The 14,141-nt window shown below is 44.7% G+C and overlaps 1 protein-coding gene and 1 long non-coding RNA gene across 2 annotated transcripts in view; both read right to left on the reverse strand.

Annotated features, from left to right (window-relative positions):
- The window catches only part of LOC123074994 (uncharacterized), a 4,857-nt gene extending 3,252 nt beyond the window's left edge, over positions 1–1,605 (reverse strand). Inside the window, exon 1 of the long non-coding RNA XR_006436078.1 lies at positions 1,387–1,605. This is a non-coding gene — a long non-coding RNA (uncharacterized lncRNA). The remainder of the gene's footprint in view (positions 1–1,386) is intronic.
- Positions 1,606–1,830: 225 nt separating this feature from the next.
- On the reverse strand, positions 1,831–3,227 carry LOC123074995 (cis-prenyltransferase 4, chloroplastic). Its single transcript, XM_044497696.1, has 3 exons — positions 2,840–3,227; positions 2,678–2,745; positions 1,831–2,466 (listed from the first exon to the last, which is right to left on the reverse strand). The coding sequence occupies exons 1-3, from the start codon at positions 3,167–3,169 to the stop codon at positions 2,016–2,018; spliced, it is 849 nt and encodes a 282-aa protein (XP_044353631.1). The 5' UTR covers positions 3,170–3,227; the 3' UTR covers positions 1,831–2,015.
- Positions 3,228–14,141: the final 10,914 nt, after the last annotated feature.

Here is a 14,141-nt window from a genome sequence, read left to right on the forward strand (position 1 = left end):
TCCCCAGTTGCGACCAAGTTAGAAGACATGCAGTTGCGTGCCTGTTGTGGGACATGCAACTGGCCCCTCTACCAGTACAACAAAAATGAAAAGTCGAGTTACAACCAAGTTATAAGACATGCAGTTGCGACCATGCTGGAAGACATGTAGTTGCGACCATGCTGGAAGACATGCAGTTGCGTGCCTAAAGTTGAGCATGCAACTAGGCCCCTCTCTCTCTCGACGTTACCCCCCTCCGACAAAAACAAAGGTCCCCACAGTTACGGCCAAGTTAGAAGACATGCAGTTGCGATTCTATGCTTCAATCTAGTACTCCGAACTTAATCCGAATCAAAAAGATCCCCTCATATCTACTGAATCATGCACACAAACATTTCAATCAAGAAAAAAATTGGACAAAAAATATCCCCTCAGATTCTATGCTTCAATCTAGTAATCATTCCCTTATATTCCAGAAAAACAAAGAGAGTTTTGAACATGCTATTGATTAATACGGTTTCAGCCAGAAATATGACAAAAACAAATGAACATGCCCCCTCCTACCTAGTGATATATTCAATAATAAATATTTCTCTTATTACAGGGGAAAGATTTCAAAAAACACGCTACTCATTGAAAAAAGGGTTCCACATAAAAAATCTGAAAAAACAAAATAAAGATACCACACTCTCTAGTGATAGATTCAATAAATTATCTCTACTGATTCTAGTAAACTAAAATAGGGTTCATTAAAATCTAAAAAATAAAACAAAAATAACAGACTAAGCCACTCCATTCAACAAAACCAAAAAAAATAAAAATAAACATACTACTGATTTCACAAAAATGCTACTCATTTTGATGGGTTTGGGTTATATATGAGGGGGTGGGGTTCAGTAATTTCACAAACATGCTACTGATTAAGAATAGGGTCCCATAACAAAATCTGAAAAACCAAAAAAAAGATACCCACTCCCCTAATGATAGATTCAGTTAGTATCTCTCTTGATTCCAGTAAAATAAGTAGGGGTTTCATTAAATAATCTAAAAAATAACAAAAAAAACAGACCGAGCCACTCTATTCCACAAACAAAAAAGGAATCCTCGGCCATTCTACTGATTTCACAAAAACATGCTAGTGATTTCAAAGGGTTTGGGTTTGGGTTCAGTAACAAAAAATGAGGTGGTCTGGGTCAGTAATAATCCTCAACACATACAAAAAAGAGGACAATCTACATATCACAGCTTGAATAAAAAAGGATCGATTCTATGCTTCAAATCAGGTCTACTGCTCTCGCCCAACAAAAACAAGAAAATGGAACCCAAAACTTCCTCAGATCTACTACTCTCGTCCAACAAATCAAATGGAAAAACAAAGATGGAAAAAAGAGAGGGGGTAGCACTTACTCCATCAGCAGCGTCCCCCATACTCTCGCTGGACGTTGAGCAGCACCGCAATTCCTTCGTTTGCTGCAGAGATCTTCAGATTTTGACAGAGGTAAAAGTGATAGAGAGAGAAGGGGGGAGAGGGGAATGGATAGAGACGAAATGACTGCGGCTTCCCCTACTCTAATTTACCACGGGTGGCCGCTTCCCCTCCCCTGTATCAAACAAACAAACAAAAAAGCCCAGCCCACAAATAAGCAAAACGCTCACCCTCGGCCGCGCTTTGACGTAGAAAAGGGCAAACGGACCGGTCCGAGCCCACCGCAAAAGCGACCCAGCGCGAATCTACAAGCAACAAACGGATCGAACGGCTCCCCAGTCGACTGAGGCTTCGTGAAGTCTCAGTCGACTGATTTTTAGCAGCTCCGTTTTTTTAAAGACTAAAATTATAGGTGATCTGCTAGCTGCAAAATAGTGATTTTCCTAAAAAAAATAGTAAACTGGAACAAGGAGCACTTTTGACAGTTTACCTATATAAGAGATCTGCTAGAAATGCCCTTATCTGCCGAATGTACCTAAGATCAAGTGTGGCTACAAAACCAGTCATGCACTAATTAAAGCTTCTAAAACCACCAACTTTTGGTGTTGCGCTACGAATTCCTTCGGCCAAACCGCCTGTCTCTGCTCTGGAAGGAGCACAGCGCTTCGAGGTAGTCAGCCTCCCCGAAGTCCGGCCACAGGGTGTCGGTGAAGAAGAGCTCCGAGTAGGCCGACTGCCACAGCAAGAAGTTGCTCAGCCGCAGCTCGCCGCTGGTCCGGATGAGCAGGTCGGGGCACGGGAGCTCGCTGCCGCGGCTCGTCTCGAGCTCGCCGGCGAACAGCGACTCGTCGATGTCCTCCGGCCTGAGCAGCTCACCGCGCACCTTCTGGGCGAGGCTCCGGCAGGCTTGCACTATGTCCCTTCGCCCGCTGTAGCTGATCGCCAGCGTCAGGTCGAGCTGCGAGTTGTTCCTCGTTGCCTCCTCGGCGTCCCTTGCCGTCCTCCGCAGAGACGCCGGCAGCCTCGAGCAGTCGCCGATCACACGTAGACGAATTCCGTCCCTGCGCAGAACAGCAATCCACATGTTATCTAACAGTAAAAATCGAGCTGTTCATCTGTAATCTTTGTGTTCATCACTCGGATTTGGGGAGATCAGTGCGTTAATTCATCTAGGCTGTCACACGGAGTGGAATGCTCGGGTGCATCTTATCAGAATGGAGACGGACGAAATGTGAGGCCATTAATCTACGGTGGACTGGCTGGCGTGTGTACCTAAAGAACTCGGCGACGCTGTCGTGGATCACCCGCTCGAAAAGTCCCATCAGGAAGTCAACCTCCGCCTGCAAATCCCAAGAACAGTCAAGCTCAGAGCAGAGGCCGGAGGGAGCCGGCAAAAGAGCGCGCGCGCGCGCGCGGTCAGGTGTGATGTGCTACCTTGGGGCGGCTCCAGTTCTCGTGGGAGAAGGCGAAGGCGGTGAGCGCGCGGATGCCCCAGGCGCGGGAGAGCCGCACCGTCTCCACCAGCGCGCGCCGCCCGGCCTCGTGCCCGAACGCCGGCGGCATGCCCCGCGCGCGCGCCCACCGCGAGTTCCCGTCCATCACCACCGCCACGTGGCGCGGCAGCGACTCCGGCCGCAGCCCGCGAGGGAGGAGCGACTCGGCGGCCGCGCCGCGCGGGCATGGCTGTGCCGAGCGGCGCGTGCGGCGGGAGGAGGAGGTGGGAAGCTGCGGATGGGTAGCGGCTGGAGACTGGGAGAGCAGCATGGGATTGGGGTCTCTCGGTGGTGTGTCCCGTTGCCGTTGGCTTGGCCGTTGCTTCGAAACCCCAAGGGTCAAGCCACATGTTTAACGTGTACTCCTAGTTTTGATGAACATACCCCTGAAGCACGTTCGACTAAGTAAATCTTTTTAGTGGAATTGCTAGTCTTCAATTGCAAGATACTCGTCAAGGATTAGTTTACCAAATGATAAATGTCACACCAGATGCGTGACACTCTAGCCTTGACGTTTTTCGATGGCAATCTCAGTCACGCAAGGATGGCAGAATATATTGACATATACTTTTCGTTTCAAAATAGATGACTCAAATTTGTATTAATTGAAACATGAAAATTGTCATGCTTAACAATTAAAGTTGCCATCCTCGCATCACTAAACGTTTAGAGTTGCCATGTGCTCGTGCCACACGTCAGGTACTTATCAGGTCTGTTTATGCTTGTTGAACCATTGTGTTGTGCGTACCTTTATTTTGTAATCTGTAATGAATTTATTTTTTTGACACAGCCGTAAGCAAAAGTTGGTCAAACAAACATTAAAATAGGGAGAAACAGATGGAGCAAACGGGATTAAGTGAATTCACCGCAATGCCAAAGGCAGCCTAAATCGAAGTCGATGGCGTGGAAACCACAAACAAAACATGACATGAGGAGGATTCGAACTTGATTTAATCCTGCCACAAGATTGATCAATCATGAAATCCTCAAGTCTTGGTCAATTAAGATTTTTTTTTTCAAAAATGCTCAGGAGATGGTCTCTATTTCTAAGTTGTAGATCACACTCAGTTGATTCTTTGTCCAACATGGATTGAGTAAAATGCAAATTTTAGAAATCGTGTGTGGCTTGATGAACTTAGAAATAACTATTTCTAGGTTCTCTTAGACCATGTTTGAGATTCCAACTCGTATTCCTCCGCTCCTTCGACTTGAGTCGACGTTGCTAGGATGCAGGATTAATCTAGAGTCGACATGGAGCGAAAACAAGATAAAGCTGAGGACCACTGACTTAAGTAAGAAAGATTACAGGATTAGGGTTTCAAGCGAGGTTATCGCCACTATCACATGACTAATGCTCTCCAACCATAGAGGGAACCAATTAGGCAAAATGGACCCATAGTGGAGATAGTGTCGGGGAGTGTTTGTTTTTCGCGGGAGGAGGGTGGGTTGATGGGATGAGTTGTAGGAGCATCTCTAGCAAATCCTATACTAAAGCTACAAAGGTGCTATGTATCCTACTTTACTTTTTTTAGGAAGATCACTACTCCGGAGCTAGCAGTTCCCCTATCGTATAAATTTTGGTTTCATAAATATTCAAATCTATTGCTCAAACTATTCTAAAAAATTGATCACATTTGAACACAAAGTAGAGAATTTGAATACATCACATCACAATTGAACTACGAGCATAAATATAGTTCAATAAACCCATCGGACATAACCATCATTGAATGAGCAAGTTCACTCAAAAAATCACCAACACATCGTGGATCAAATGTCATCATAGTTCAAATAGGCTCACACAACACTACCGCCGACGACTGAACGATCGCCACCAAACGCCTTGGCTATGATGTTGCCACGAGTAAGCTCCCAAAATATTCTCTCCATCTTGTCCATCTTGCTAAGATTCATGAACATAACAGCATTGTCCCTGGCCACCCTCTTCTCCTTTCGCTCCTTAGACACCATTGCTAGCTTTTGCACCTCAATGTCAAGCAATTTCTTGTTCTCCACCTCCTCCATTTCAAGCCTTTTCATCTCAATCTCAAGCCTTTTGTCCTCCGCAAGCACCTTTGTATCCTCGGTCGTGGCCTTTGCCCTCCACCTCTCCTCCATGGCCTTCATCTAATAGAACAATTCATCTTCTTTTCTTTGCATTCGGTCACCAAAGCACTTTTTGAATCCACCATTGCAGTCAACTCTTCCTTCTAAGCTCCAACACCACCGCTCATCTTAACTTTCTTTGCATGCTTTCCTGCATCTAGATGCATAAGAGTAGTAGTTGGGTTCTCTACAAAGTCCTCTTCTTCACCATTGTTTAGCCTTTGCCTCTCGTGTGGTTTCAAAGTTTCTTTTTATCCACTTGTCATGCCCATCAAGCTCGTTGTAGCAATGGTGCAAACCAAACAGTTTGCTATCGTTTTTGTTGTTCCTTTATTCGTAAATAGCTTGCATTGCTTCCTCGTATTGGTAGGTGGGTATTCCACTTGGCGGCTACAAGTTTACTTGCCCCACACAACCGTCCACCGGTTGTGTTGCTCTTGGATGTTACCCCAAAGATGACTAAGAGAACCGATTATGCGGCTAGAGGGGATGGGCGCAATGTTGCTCCTTTGTTTGGTCGGCACCTGATGTCTACTACGCAACTTTATTCTTGTAGACTTGTGTTGGGCCTCCAAGAGCAGAGTTTTGTAAGGCAGTAGCAATTTTCCCTCAAGTGGATGACCTAAGGTTTATCAATCCGTGGGAGGTGTAGGATGAAGATGGTCTCTCTCAAACAACCCTCCAACCAAATACAAGAAATCTCTTGTGTCCCCAACACACCCAATACAATGGCAAATTGTATAGGTGCCCTAGTTCGGCAAAGGGATGGTGATAAAAGTGTAATATTGATGGTAGAAATATATTTTTATAATTCGAATAAATAAAAACAGCAAGGTAGCAAATAGTAAACGGGCACAAAAACGGTATTGCAATGCTTGAAAATGAGGCCTACGGTCCGTACTTTCGCTAGTGCAACCTCTCAACAATGCTAACATAGTTGGATCATATGATTATCCCTCAAAGTGCAATAAAGAATCACTCCCGAGTTCCTATTAGCAGAGAACAAAAGATAGAAGTTGTTTGTAGGGTACGAAACCACCTCCAAGCTATTCTTTCCAATCAATCTATCCTAGAGTTCGTACTAAAATAACGCAAGCTATTCTTTCCGATCGATCTAATCAAGAGTTCATACTAAAATAACACCATATGACACACATCAACCAACTCTAATGTCACCTAGATACTCCAATGTCACCACGAGTATCCGTGAGTTAATTCTATGATATGCATCAAACAACTTTATGATCACAATATTCAATCCACACAAAGAACTACAGAGAGACCCCAAAGTTTCTATTGGAGAAAAGATAATAAAAACGTGCATCAACCCCTATGCATAGATTACCCCAATGTCACCTCGGGAATCCGCAAGTTGAGTGCCATAACATATATCATGTGTTCTCATATCTGAATATTCAATCCGACAAGACAAAACTTCAAAGGGTAAAGATTCAGTTCATCAAAACAAGAGTATAGAGGGGAGAAACATCATATGATCCATCTATGTTAACAAAGCCCATGATATAGATCACGAGAGAGAGAGAGATTAAACGCATAGCTACCGGTACAAACCCGCAGCCCCGAGGGTGGACTACTCCCCCCTCATCGTGGTGGCCGCCGGGATGATGAAGATGGCCACCGGAGATGATTCCCCCCTCCGGCAGGGTGCCGGAATGGGGTCTAGATTGGTTTTTGGTGGCTACATAGCCTTATGGCGGCGGAACTTCTGATCTAGGTTAACCCCCAAAGGGTTTTAGAATATTTGTGAATTTATAGGGTAAAGAGGGGGTGTGGGAGGCCACCGAGGTGGGCACAACCCACCTGGGCACGCCTGGGCCCCCAAGCGCGCTCTGGTGGGTTGTGCCCCCTCGGGGCACCCCCTAGGTGCTGCTCTGGCTCATCTTGGGTGTTCTGGTCTATAAAGAATCTCCAGCAAGTTTCGCGGCGTTTGGACTCCGTTTGATATTGTTTTCCTGCGATGTAAAAAACAAGCAAAAAAACAGCAACTGGCACTGGGCACTGGGTCAATAGGTTAGTCCCAAAAAATGATATAAAGTTGCTATAAAATGATTGTAAAACATCCAAGAATAATAAAATAACAGCATGAATACTTCATAAATTATAGATACGTTGGAGACATATCAGCATCCCCAAGCTTAATTCCTACTCGTCCTCGAGTAGGTAAATGATAAAAGAAATAATTTATGAAGTGTGAATGCTAGCAATGTGCACAAGTTTGATCAATGACAATTTCAATCACTTTTCCTAGCATCATAACAGCAATTCTGTCTTATAAAACTTCTCATGTTATAGTAGCAACCAATTCACATGTTAAGGTTCAAACTGTAAGTGCATCTAGTGCCACCCCTAGTTGGTTTTGGTGTATTGACAACAAACCTGGTTGAGGGACTAATGTGTTCGTGAGAATTGCAGGGTAACACAGGTAGTAGTCCCTCATTGATTCGGTTTACCTACCGGAGATGTCCCCTAAAAATGTTGAAGACATTGAAGACAATGGTGGTGTGTGAAGACAATCACATCGAAGCTTATGACTCGAGAAGACATTCACGTGAAGACTATGGAGTGCGAAGACATAGTTGTTTCGTAGTTTCCTTTTTTCTTCTTTGTTGAGTCATAGGAACCACCATACTGTTAAGTGGGGTCCAAGTGAACAAAGTCAGAGTGACTGAAGTGATGCTCAGCCAAATCCTATGTCTTCGAGCGAAGACAATGAGAGCAAATCTTATCCAGAGCTGGATGAGTCAGCTTTACTTGTTGCCCAAGTCAAGCTACCGCGTGTATTTGAAATCTGACCGTTGGAACACGTGTCAGTTCCTTAGTGACCCATGGTCATTTCGGACAAATCAGGTCGGGTTGCCTAGTGGCTATAAATAGCCCACCCCCTACACCATAAATTGGTGGCTGCTTAGAGTTAGTGCACGGCTTTTGTCGTTTGAGAGCAACCCACCTCCGAAGCTTTTGAGAGAGAGAAATCCTTGCGAGGAGAAAGCCCAAAACACCCAGAGCCAAAGAGTGTTAGGCATCACTGAAGTCTTTCTGTCCGCGTGACCTGAAGACTTGTTACACTTGAGGACTTTGAATCCTCCAGCCGGTTAGGCGTCGCGTTCTGAGCATCCAAGAGTCATTGTGGATCGCCGGTGAACGAAGTCTGTGAAGGTTTGGAAGTCTACCTTGAAGACTTACCAGAGTGATTGGGCGAGGACTGGGTGTCCTTAGCTCAAGGGGAATAAGGTGAAGACGCGGTCTTCTGAGTTGAATCTCAGCCTCCCTAACCAGACGTACAGTTGCCACAGCAACTGGAACTGGTCCAACAAATCCTTGTCCTCACCAAGAGACTGGTTCTATCTTCTCCCTCTCTTTACTTACAGTTTGTCTTAGTGAAGTCATTGCCTGCTTGCTCTATCTGTTTGACTTCACTGTGCAACTACTTGTTCTGTTTGGCTTCATACTATCTTCCATCCTGATCATTACTACCTAGCTGCTATTAGTCTTCGTGCTTTCACTTCATTGAATACTTGACTATGGCTTGCCTAGTGTAGTCTACCTTCCGCTGCATGTTGATAGGTTCATTTCTATGGGTTGTCTTCAAAACTTCCATGTTTTGAAGACTTTCATAAAAATCGCCTATTCACCCCCCTCTAGTCGATAACTAGCACTTTCAATTGGTATCAGAGCGAGGTACTCCCTTGTTCTATGTGATTCGGTTTAACCACTTGGAGTTTTAGCTATGTTGACTGCAGGGATAATCAAGGTCTCCGCTGTGTGCCCTGTTTTCGATGGCACTGATTACCCCTACTGGAAGAATAAGATGCGCATGCATCTTGAAGACATTGATGTCGACCTTTGGTATGTCGTCAAGAACGGCGTTTCCAAGGGCGGTGAAGGTGCCACTCCTGCTGATGTCAAGAAGTTTATTCAACTGGATTCTACTGCAAAGAACAACATCTGTGGTCATCTGACCAAAGGGCAGTATGGCCGTGTGATTGCTCTGGAAACGTCGAAGCTAGTCTGGGACTGGCTCTCCAAGGTCAACGAATGCGTCTCAACCCAGAGAGATCAAAGGATCAGTGTTCTTCGCAACCTCTTCAACCGCTTCAAGAGAAACGACAATGAGAATGTCCAGCTCACGTTTGATCGCCTCACTAACATCACAAATGAGCTTCATGCTCTCGGCGCCACTGAGATCACCAAGCATGAAATCGTCAAGACACTCCTGAGATCTCTTAACAGCTCGTTTGACACCCTAGCCCTGATGATTCAAGAACGCCCTGACTTCAAGACACTCGATCCGTCTGACATACTTGAGAGGCTCAACACACATGAGTTTCAGCTATCTGAGAAAAGAGATATCTATGGTCCCAACTATGGATGTACTCGCGCTTTGAAGGCAAAAGATGCTTCCTCTTCTGAAGAAGAATCTGACTGCAGTTCTGGTGATCCTGAAGACATTGGAAAGGAGCTTGCCATGCTTGTGAAGAAGTTTCAGAAATTCACCAAGAAGAAAGGCTTCAGAAAGTCTTCAAGATCCAGCTCGAGAAATGATGAAGCTTCTACTCATGACCACAAGAAGAGAACATGCCACAAGTGTAAGAAACCTGGTCACTACATCTCTGAGTGTCCACAATGGGACAATCAGAACAACAAGAAGAAGAAGAGCAAAGAATATGATTCTGATGATAAGAAGAAGAAGAAATCCTCAAAATCCTCTTCCAAGTCTTCTTCCAAGTCTTCATCACATAAGAAGAACTCATCTGGCAAGGCTCGTGCGTTTGTTGGCAAGGAGATGGATTCAGAGGAGGAGTCTGCTTCTGAGGAGGTGGAGTCTGTGGAGGAGTCCGACTCTGGTGTTGCAAGTCTGGCTCTAGCTACAGCCTATGTTGCCAAGTCCATCTTCAACACTGAAGACAATGGCTCCGTCACCAACACTGGTAATAATGACAAGGACGACTCCGCTCCCACCTACTGCTTCATGGCATGTGGTGCCAAGGTAAACTCACGCGATGCTTACTTTCAAACATCAAGTGAAGATGACTCTGATTGTGAATCCAAACCCAACTACAAAACACTTGCTAAAATTGCAACTGAACAACAGAAAGCTATGGAACATATTCAAAAACTGCTAGACAAAAGCGATGACCTGTTGGACGCAGAAATGACCCGATCTCAGTCCTTAATTGAAGACATAAAAAATCTTCATGTTAAGTACGAGGAACTTGAAAGTCGTCATGAAACGCTCTCAACAACTCATGAAAAGCTTTCCTATGATTATCTTCAAAGGAAGTAAGAACTTGAGAAATTGAGAGCAGTTCATGAAGATCTTCAAAAAGAAAACGAGTCACTTCGCGCTCAATAGATCAGTCCCGCTCAGGAAGGATTTGAACCACCATGTCTAAAATGCCTTGAGCGTGATAACGCTACTTCTGTTGCTGAATGTTCTACTGCTGCCTCTGGTGCAATATCTTCAACTGTTGATGTGGTAACTAACCCCTCTGCTGAGGATGCCACCTCTATTGCTGATGAAAATGCTAGGTTGAAGACATTGCTTGAAACAGGGATGTACAAAAGTCTCAAAGGGCATCAGACACTGTGCGATGTCCTCAAAAAGCAGATTCTGAACCGAAACCCTAGGAAAGAGGGTGTTGGCTTCGAGAGGAAAATGAATGTTGATGGTTCTTACTGGAAGCCTGAGCAGTACCCCAAAACCACATGGGTTGCTGCAAAGGAACCTTCAGTGGATCCATCCACCTTATCTGGCTTCACTTGTGCTAACCCTATTATCATTGATGAATCCTTTGATGCAAACTATAAACTGTTTAAGAATCAGAATGGTGAAGTGTTTGCCAGGTATATTGGTACTAACTGTAGGAATGGACCACCTATGAAGAAGATCTGGATGCCCAAAAGGGTTCTTGAGAATTTTCCTGTGAATGTCATCATGACACCACAAGGGAAGAAGACAAACCCCAGACCAAAGGCTTCATATGGCCCAAAGGCTTCATACCAACAGAGGACTCACCTGAGTCACCCTAACGCCAATGTTTTGCAGGAAAATCATACTCAAACTTATGAATATGAGCGCGTATCATCAAACCGCTATGTTCATAAGACTAAGAACTACTCTGCTTATTCATACGAGTACTATTCGCCTCCTGCAAGGCTATTTGCTAGGGCTCCAAAGCCGAAGTTCTCAGATGCTACACTTAGACTCATTGCTTCTAAGCCACCCCTGAAAATGTGGGTGGTTAAGAAAAATTAACTTTCTTTTGCAGGGAAAGGTCTCTAGCCGGAAATCAAAGGCGTCCGATGCTTTTGGTGGGGACCTAAAACATCTTGTGGGGCACAAGATAAAATGCCCAAATGGTCTCACTATATATTTTGTTCCTGTATCGGTTGCCAATCATCCTATCAGTCCTAACCTTGATCTGAGCTTTGATAATCCTCTTGTGCGTCAAATGTTTATGCTTCACAATACTCTTGGTGAAGCCTATCCCCCTAACTGTACTGTAGGGTATGACACCTCATGCTTCAGAATGGATTATGGACAGCGGATGCACTAATCATATGACTGGTGATCGAAGTCTTCTCATGGACTCAACCTTACGTCCATCTGACAAGAGTCACATCACATTTGCTGACACTGGTAAAAGCAAGGTATTGGGTCTAGGTAGAGTTGCAATCTCAAAGGATCGGCACATGGATAAAGTGATGCTTGTTGAATCCCTTGGTTTCAACTTAATGTCTGTCTCAATGCTTTGCGATTTGAACATGATTGTGATATTTGGAAAATATCGTTGCCTTGTTCTAATGGAAACTGACAAGTCTTTAGTATTTGAAGGGTACCGGAAAGATGATTTGTACATGGTAGATTTCTCAACAGGACCACAGTTGGCTGTATGTCTTCTAGCAAAAGCTTCAGAGTGCTGGCTCTGGCATCGGAGGCTAGGGCATGCTGGCATGAGGAACTTGCACACTCTCGCAAAGAAGAAGCACGTCATAGGCATCGAGGGCGTCAAGTTCAAGGAAGGATCATCTGTGCGGTGCCTGCGAAGCTGGAAAGATGACGAGGGCCAAGCATCCCTCAAAGACAATCATGACGACATCTCAACCCTTCGAGCTGCTACACATGGACTTATTTGGCCCTACTCACTACTCTACTCTCACTACTACTGCTTGTCTCTATGGCTTCGTCATTGTTGATGATTATTCAAGATATACGTGGGTGCATATAATCCTCTACAAGACTGAAGTGCAGGATGTCTTCAGACGCTTCGCCAACCGTGCCATGAATAACTATGGCGTCAAGATCAAGCATATCAGAAGTGACAACGGCACAGAGTTCAAGAACACCGGCCTCGACCTTTACCTGGACACATTAGGCATCACTCATGAGTTCTCTGCTCCGTACACACCTCAGCAGAATGGCATTGTGGAGCGCAAGAACAGAACACTCATTGAGATGGCTCGGACGATGCTTGATGAATACAAGACTCCGAGAAAGTTCTGGCTCGAAGCCATTGATACTACATGCCATGTCATCAACCGTGTTTATCTTCACAAGCTTCTGAAGAAGACATCCTATGAGCTTCTAACTGGTAAGAAGCCAAACGTCAGTTACTTCAGAGTATTTGGTGCTAGGTGCTGGATCAAGGATCCACATCACACTTCAAAATTTGCACCGAAAGCACATGAAGGTTTTATGCTTGGTTACGGAAAGGATTCGCACTCCTACAGAGTCTTCAACCTCTTTCACTATAAAGTGGTTGAAACTGTGGATGTGCGGTTCGATGAGACTAACGGCTCGCAAAGAGAGCACCTGCCAAATGTGCTAGATGAAGTTCCACCTAGTGAATCCATCAAGCTCATGGGAACTGGAGAGATCGTACCTTCTGAGGCACAGCCTGAAGAGGAACTTATCATTTTTGCACCTATTCAACCTGAAGACAATGCCCAGCCTGAAGACAACGCTAGAAATGAAGACAATGATCAGCAAGAGCAAAATCTTCGTCCAGTTCATCCTCGTGTTGCAAATGAAGTACAGATTGAGAAGATAATTGATAGCATCAATCCACCAGGTCCACTCACTCGTTCAAGAGCAACACAGCTAGCAAATTTCTGTGGGCACTTTACATTTGTCTCAATATTAGAACCCAAGAAAGTTGTTGAAGCCTTCATGGAACCTGAATGGATTCAAGCTATGCAAGAAGAGCTTCAACAGTTCAAGTTGAACAATGTGTGGGAACTAGTCAAGCGTCCTGATCCTCGTAAGCACAATATCATTGGCACCAAATGGATATATCGCAACAAGCAAGATGAGCATGGTCAAGTCGTCAGAAACAAGGCTCGTCTTGTTGCTCAAGGATACACTCAAGTTGAAGGGATTGACTTCAATGAAACATTTGCTCTTGTGGCTAGGCTTGAAGCCATTTGCATACTGCTAGCCTACGCAAATCATCACAACATCCTTCTGTATCAAATGGATGTGAAGACTGCCTTTCTCAACGGCAAGATTGAAGAAGAAGTGTATGTTGCACAACCACCTAGCTTTGAAGATCCAAAACATCCTGATATGGTATACAAGCTTAACAAGGCATTGTATGGCCTCAAACAAGCCCCTCGCGCTTGGTATGACACACTCAAGGACTTCCTGAAGAGCAAAGGCTTCAAACCTGGTTCAATATCAGATGTCCATGATGGGTGAGCTGAAGTTCTTCCTTGGTCTTCAAATTCGTCAGCAAAGCAACGACATCTTCATATCTCAAGAGAAATATCTCAAAGACTGCCTGAAGAAGTTTGGAATGCAAGATTGCAAAGGTTACACGACGCGAATGCCAACCAAAAGTCATCTGGGTCCTGAGGCCAATGGTAAAGAGTTCGATCAAAAGGTATACCGCTCCATGATTGATTCTTTACTTTATTTATGTGCATCTAGGCCAGATATAATGCTTAGTGTTTGCATGTGTATCTCTCTCCACTGCTGAATCTGAATACATTGCTGCTGGATCTTGCTGCGCTCAGCTTCTATGGATGAAGCAAACACTCAAGGACTATGGCATCCATCTGAAGCAAGTACCACTCTACTGTGACAATGAAAGCGCCATCAAGATTGCCAACAACCC

Source organism: Triticum aestivum, chromosome 3D, assembly GCF_018294505.1.
Source record: "Triticum aestivum cultivar Chinese Spring chromosome 3D, IWGSC CS RefSeq v2.1, whole genome shotgun sequence".
In the NCBI taxonomy this organism is placed as follows: Eukaryota; Viridiplantae; Streptophyta; class Magnoliopsida; order Poales; family Poaceae; genus Triticum; species Triticum aestivum.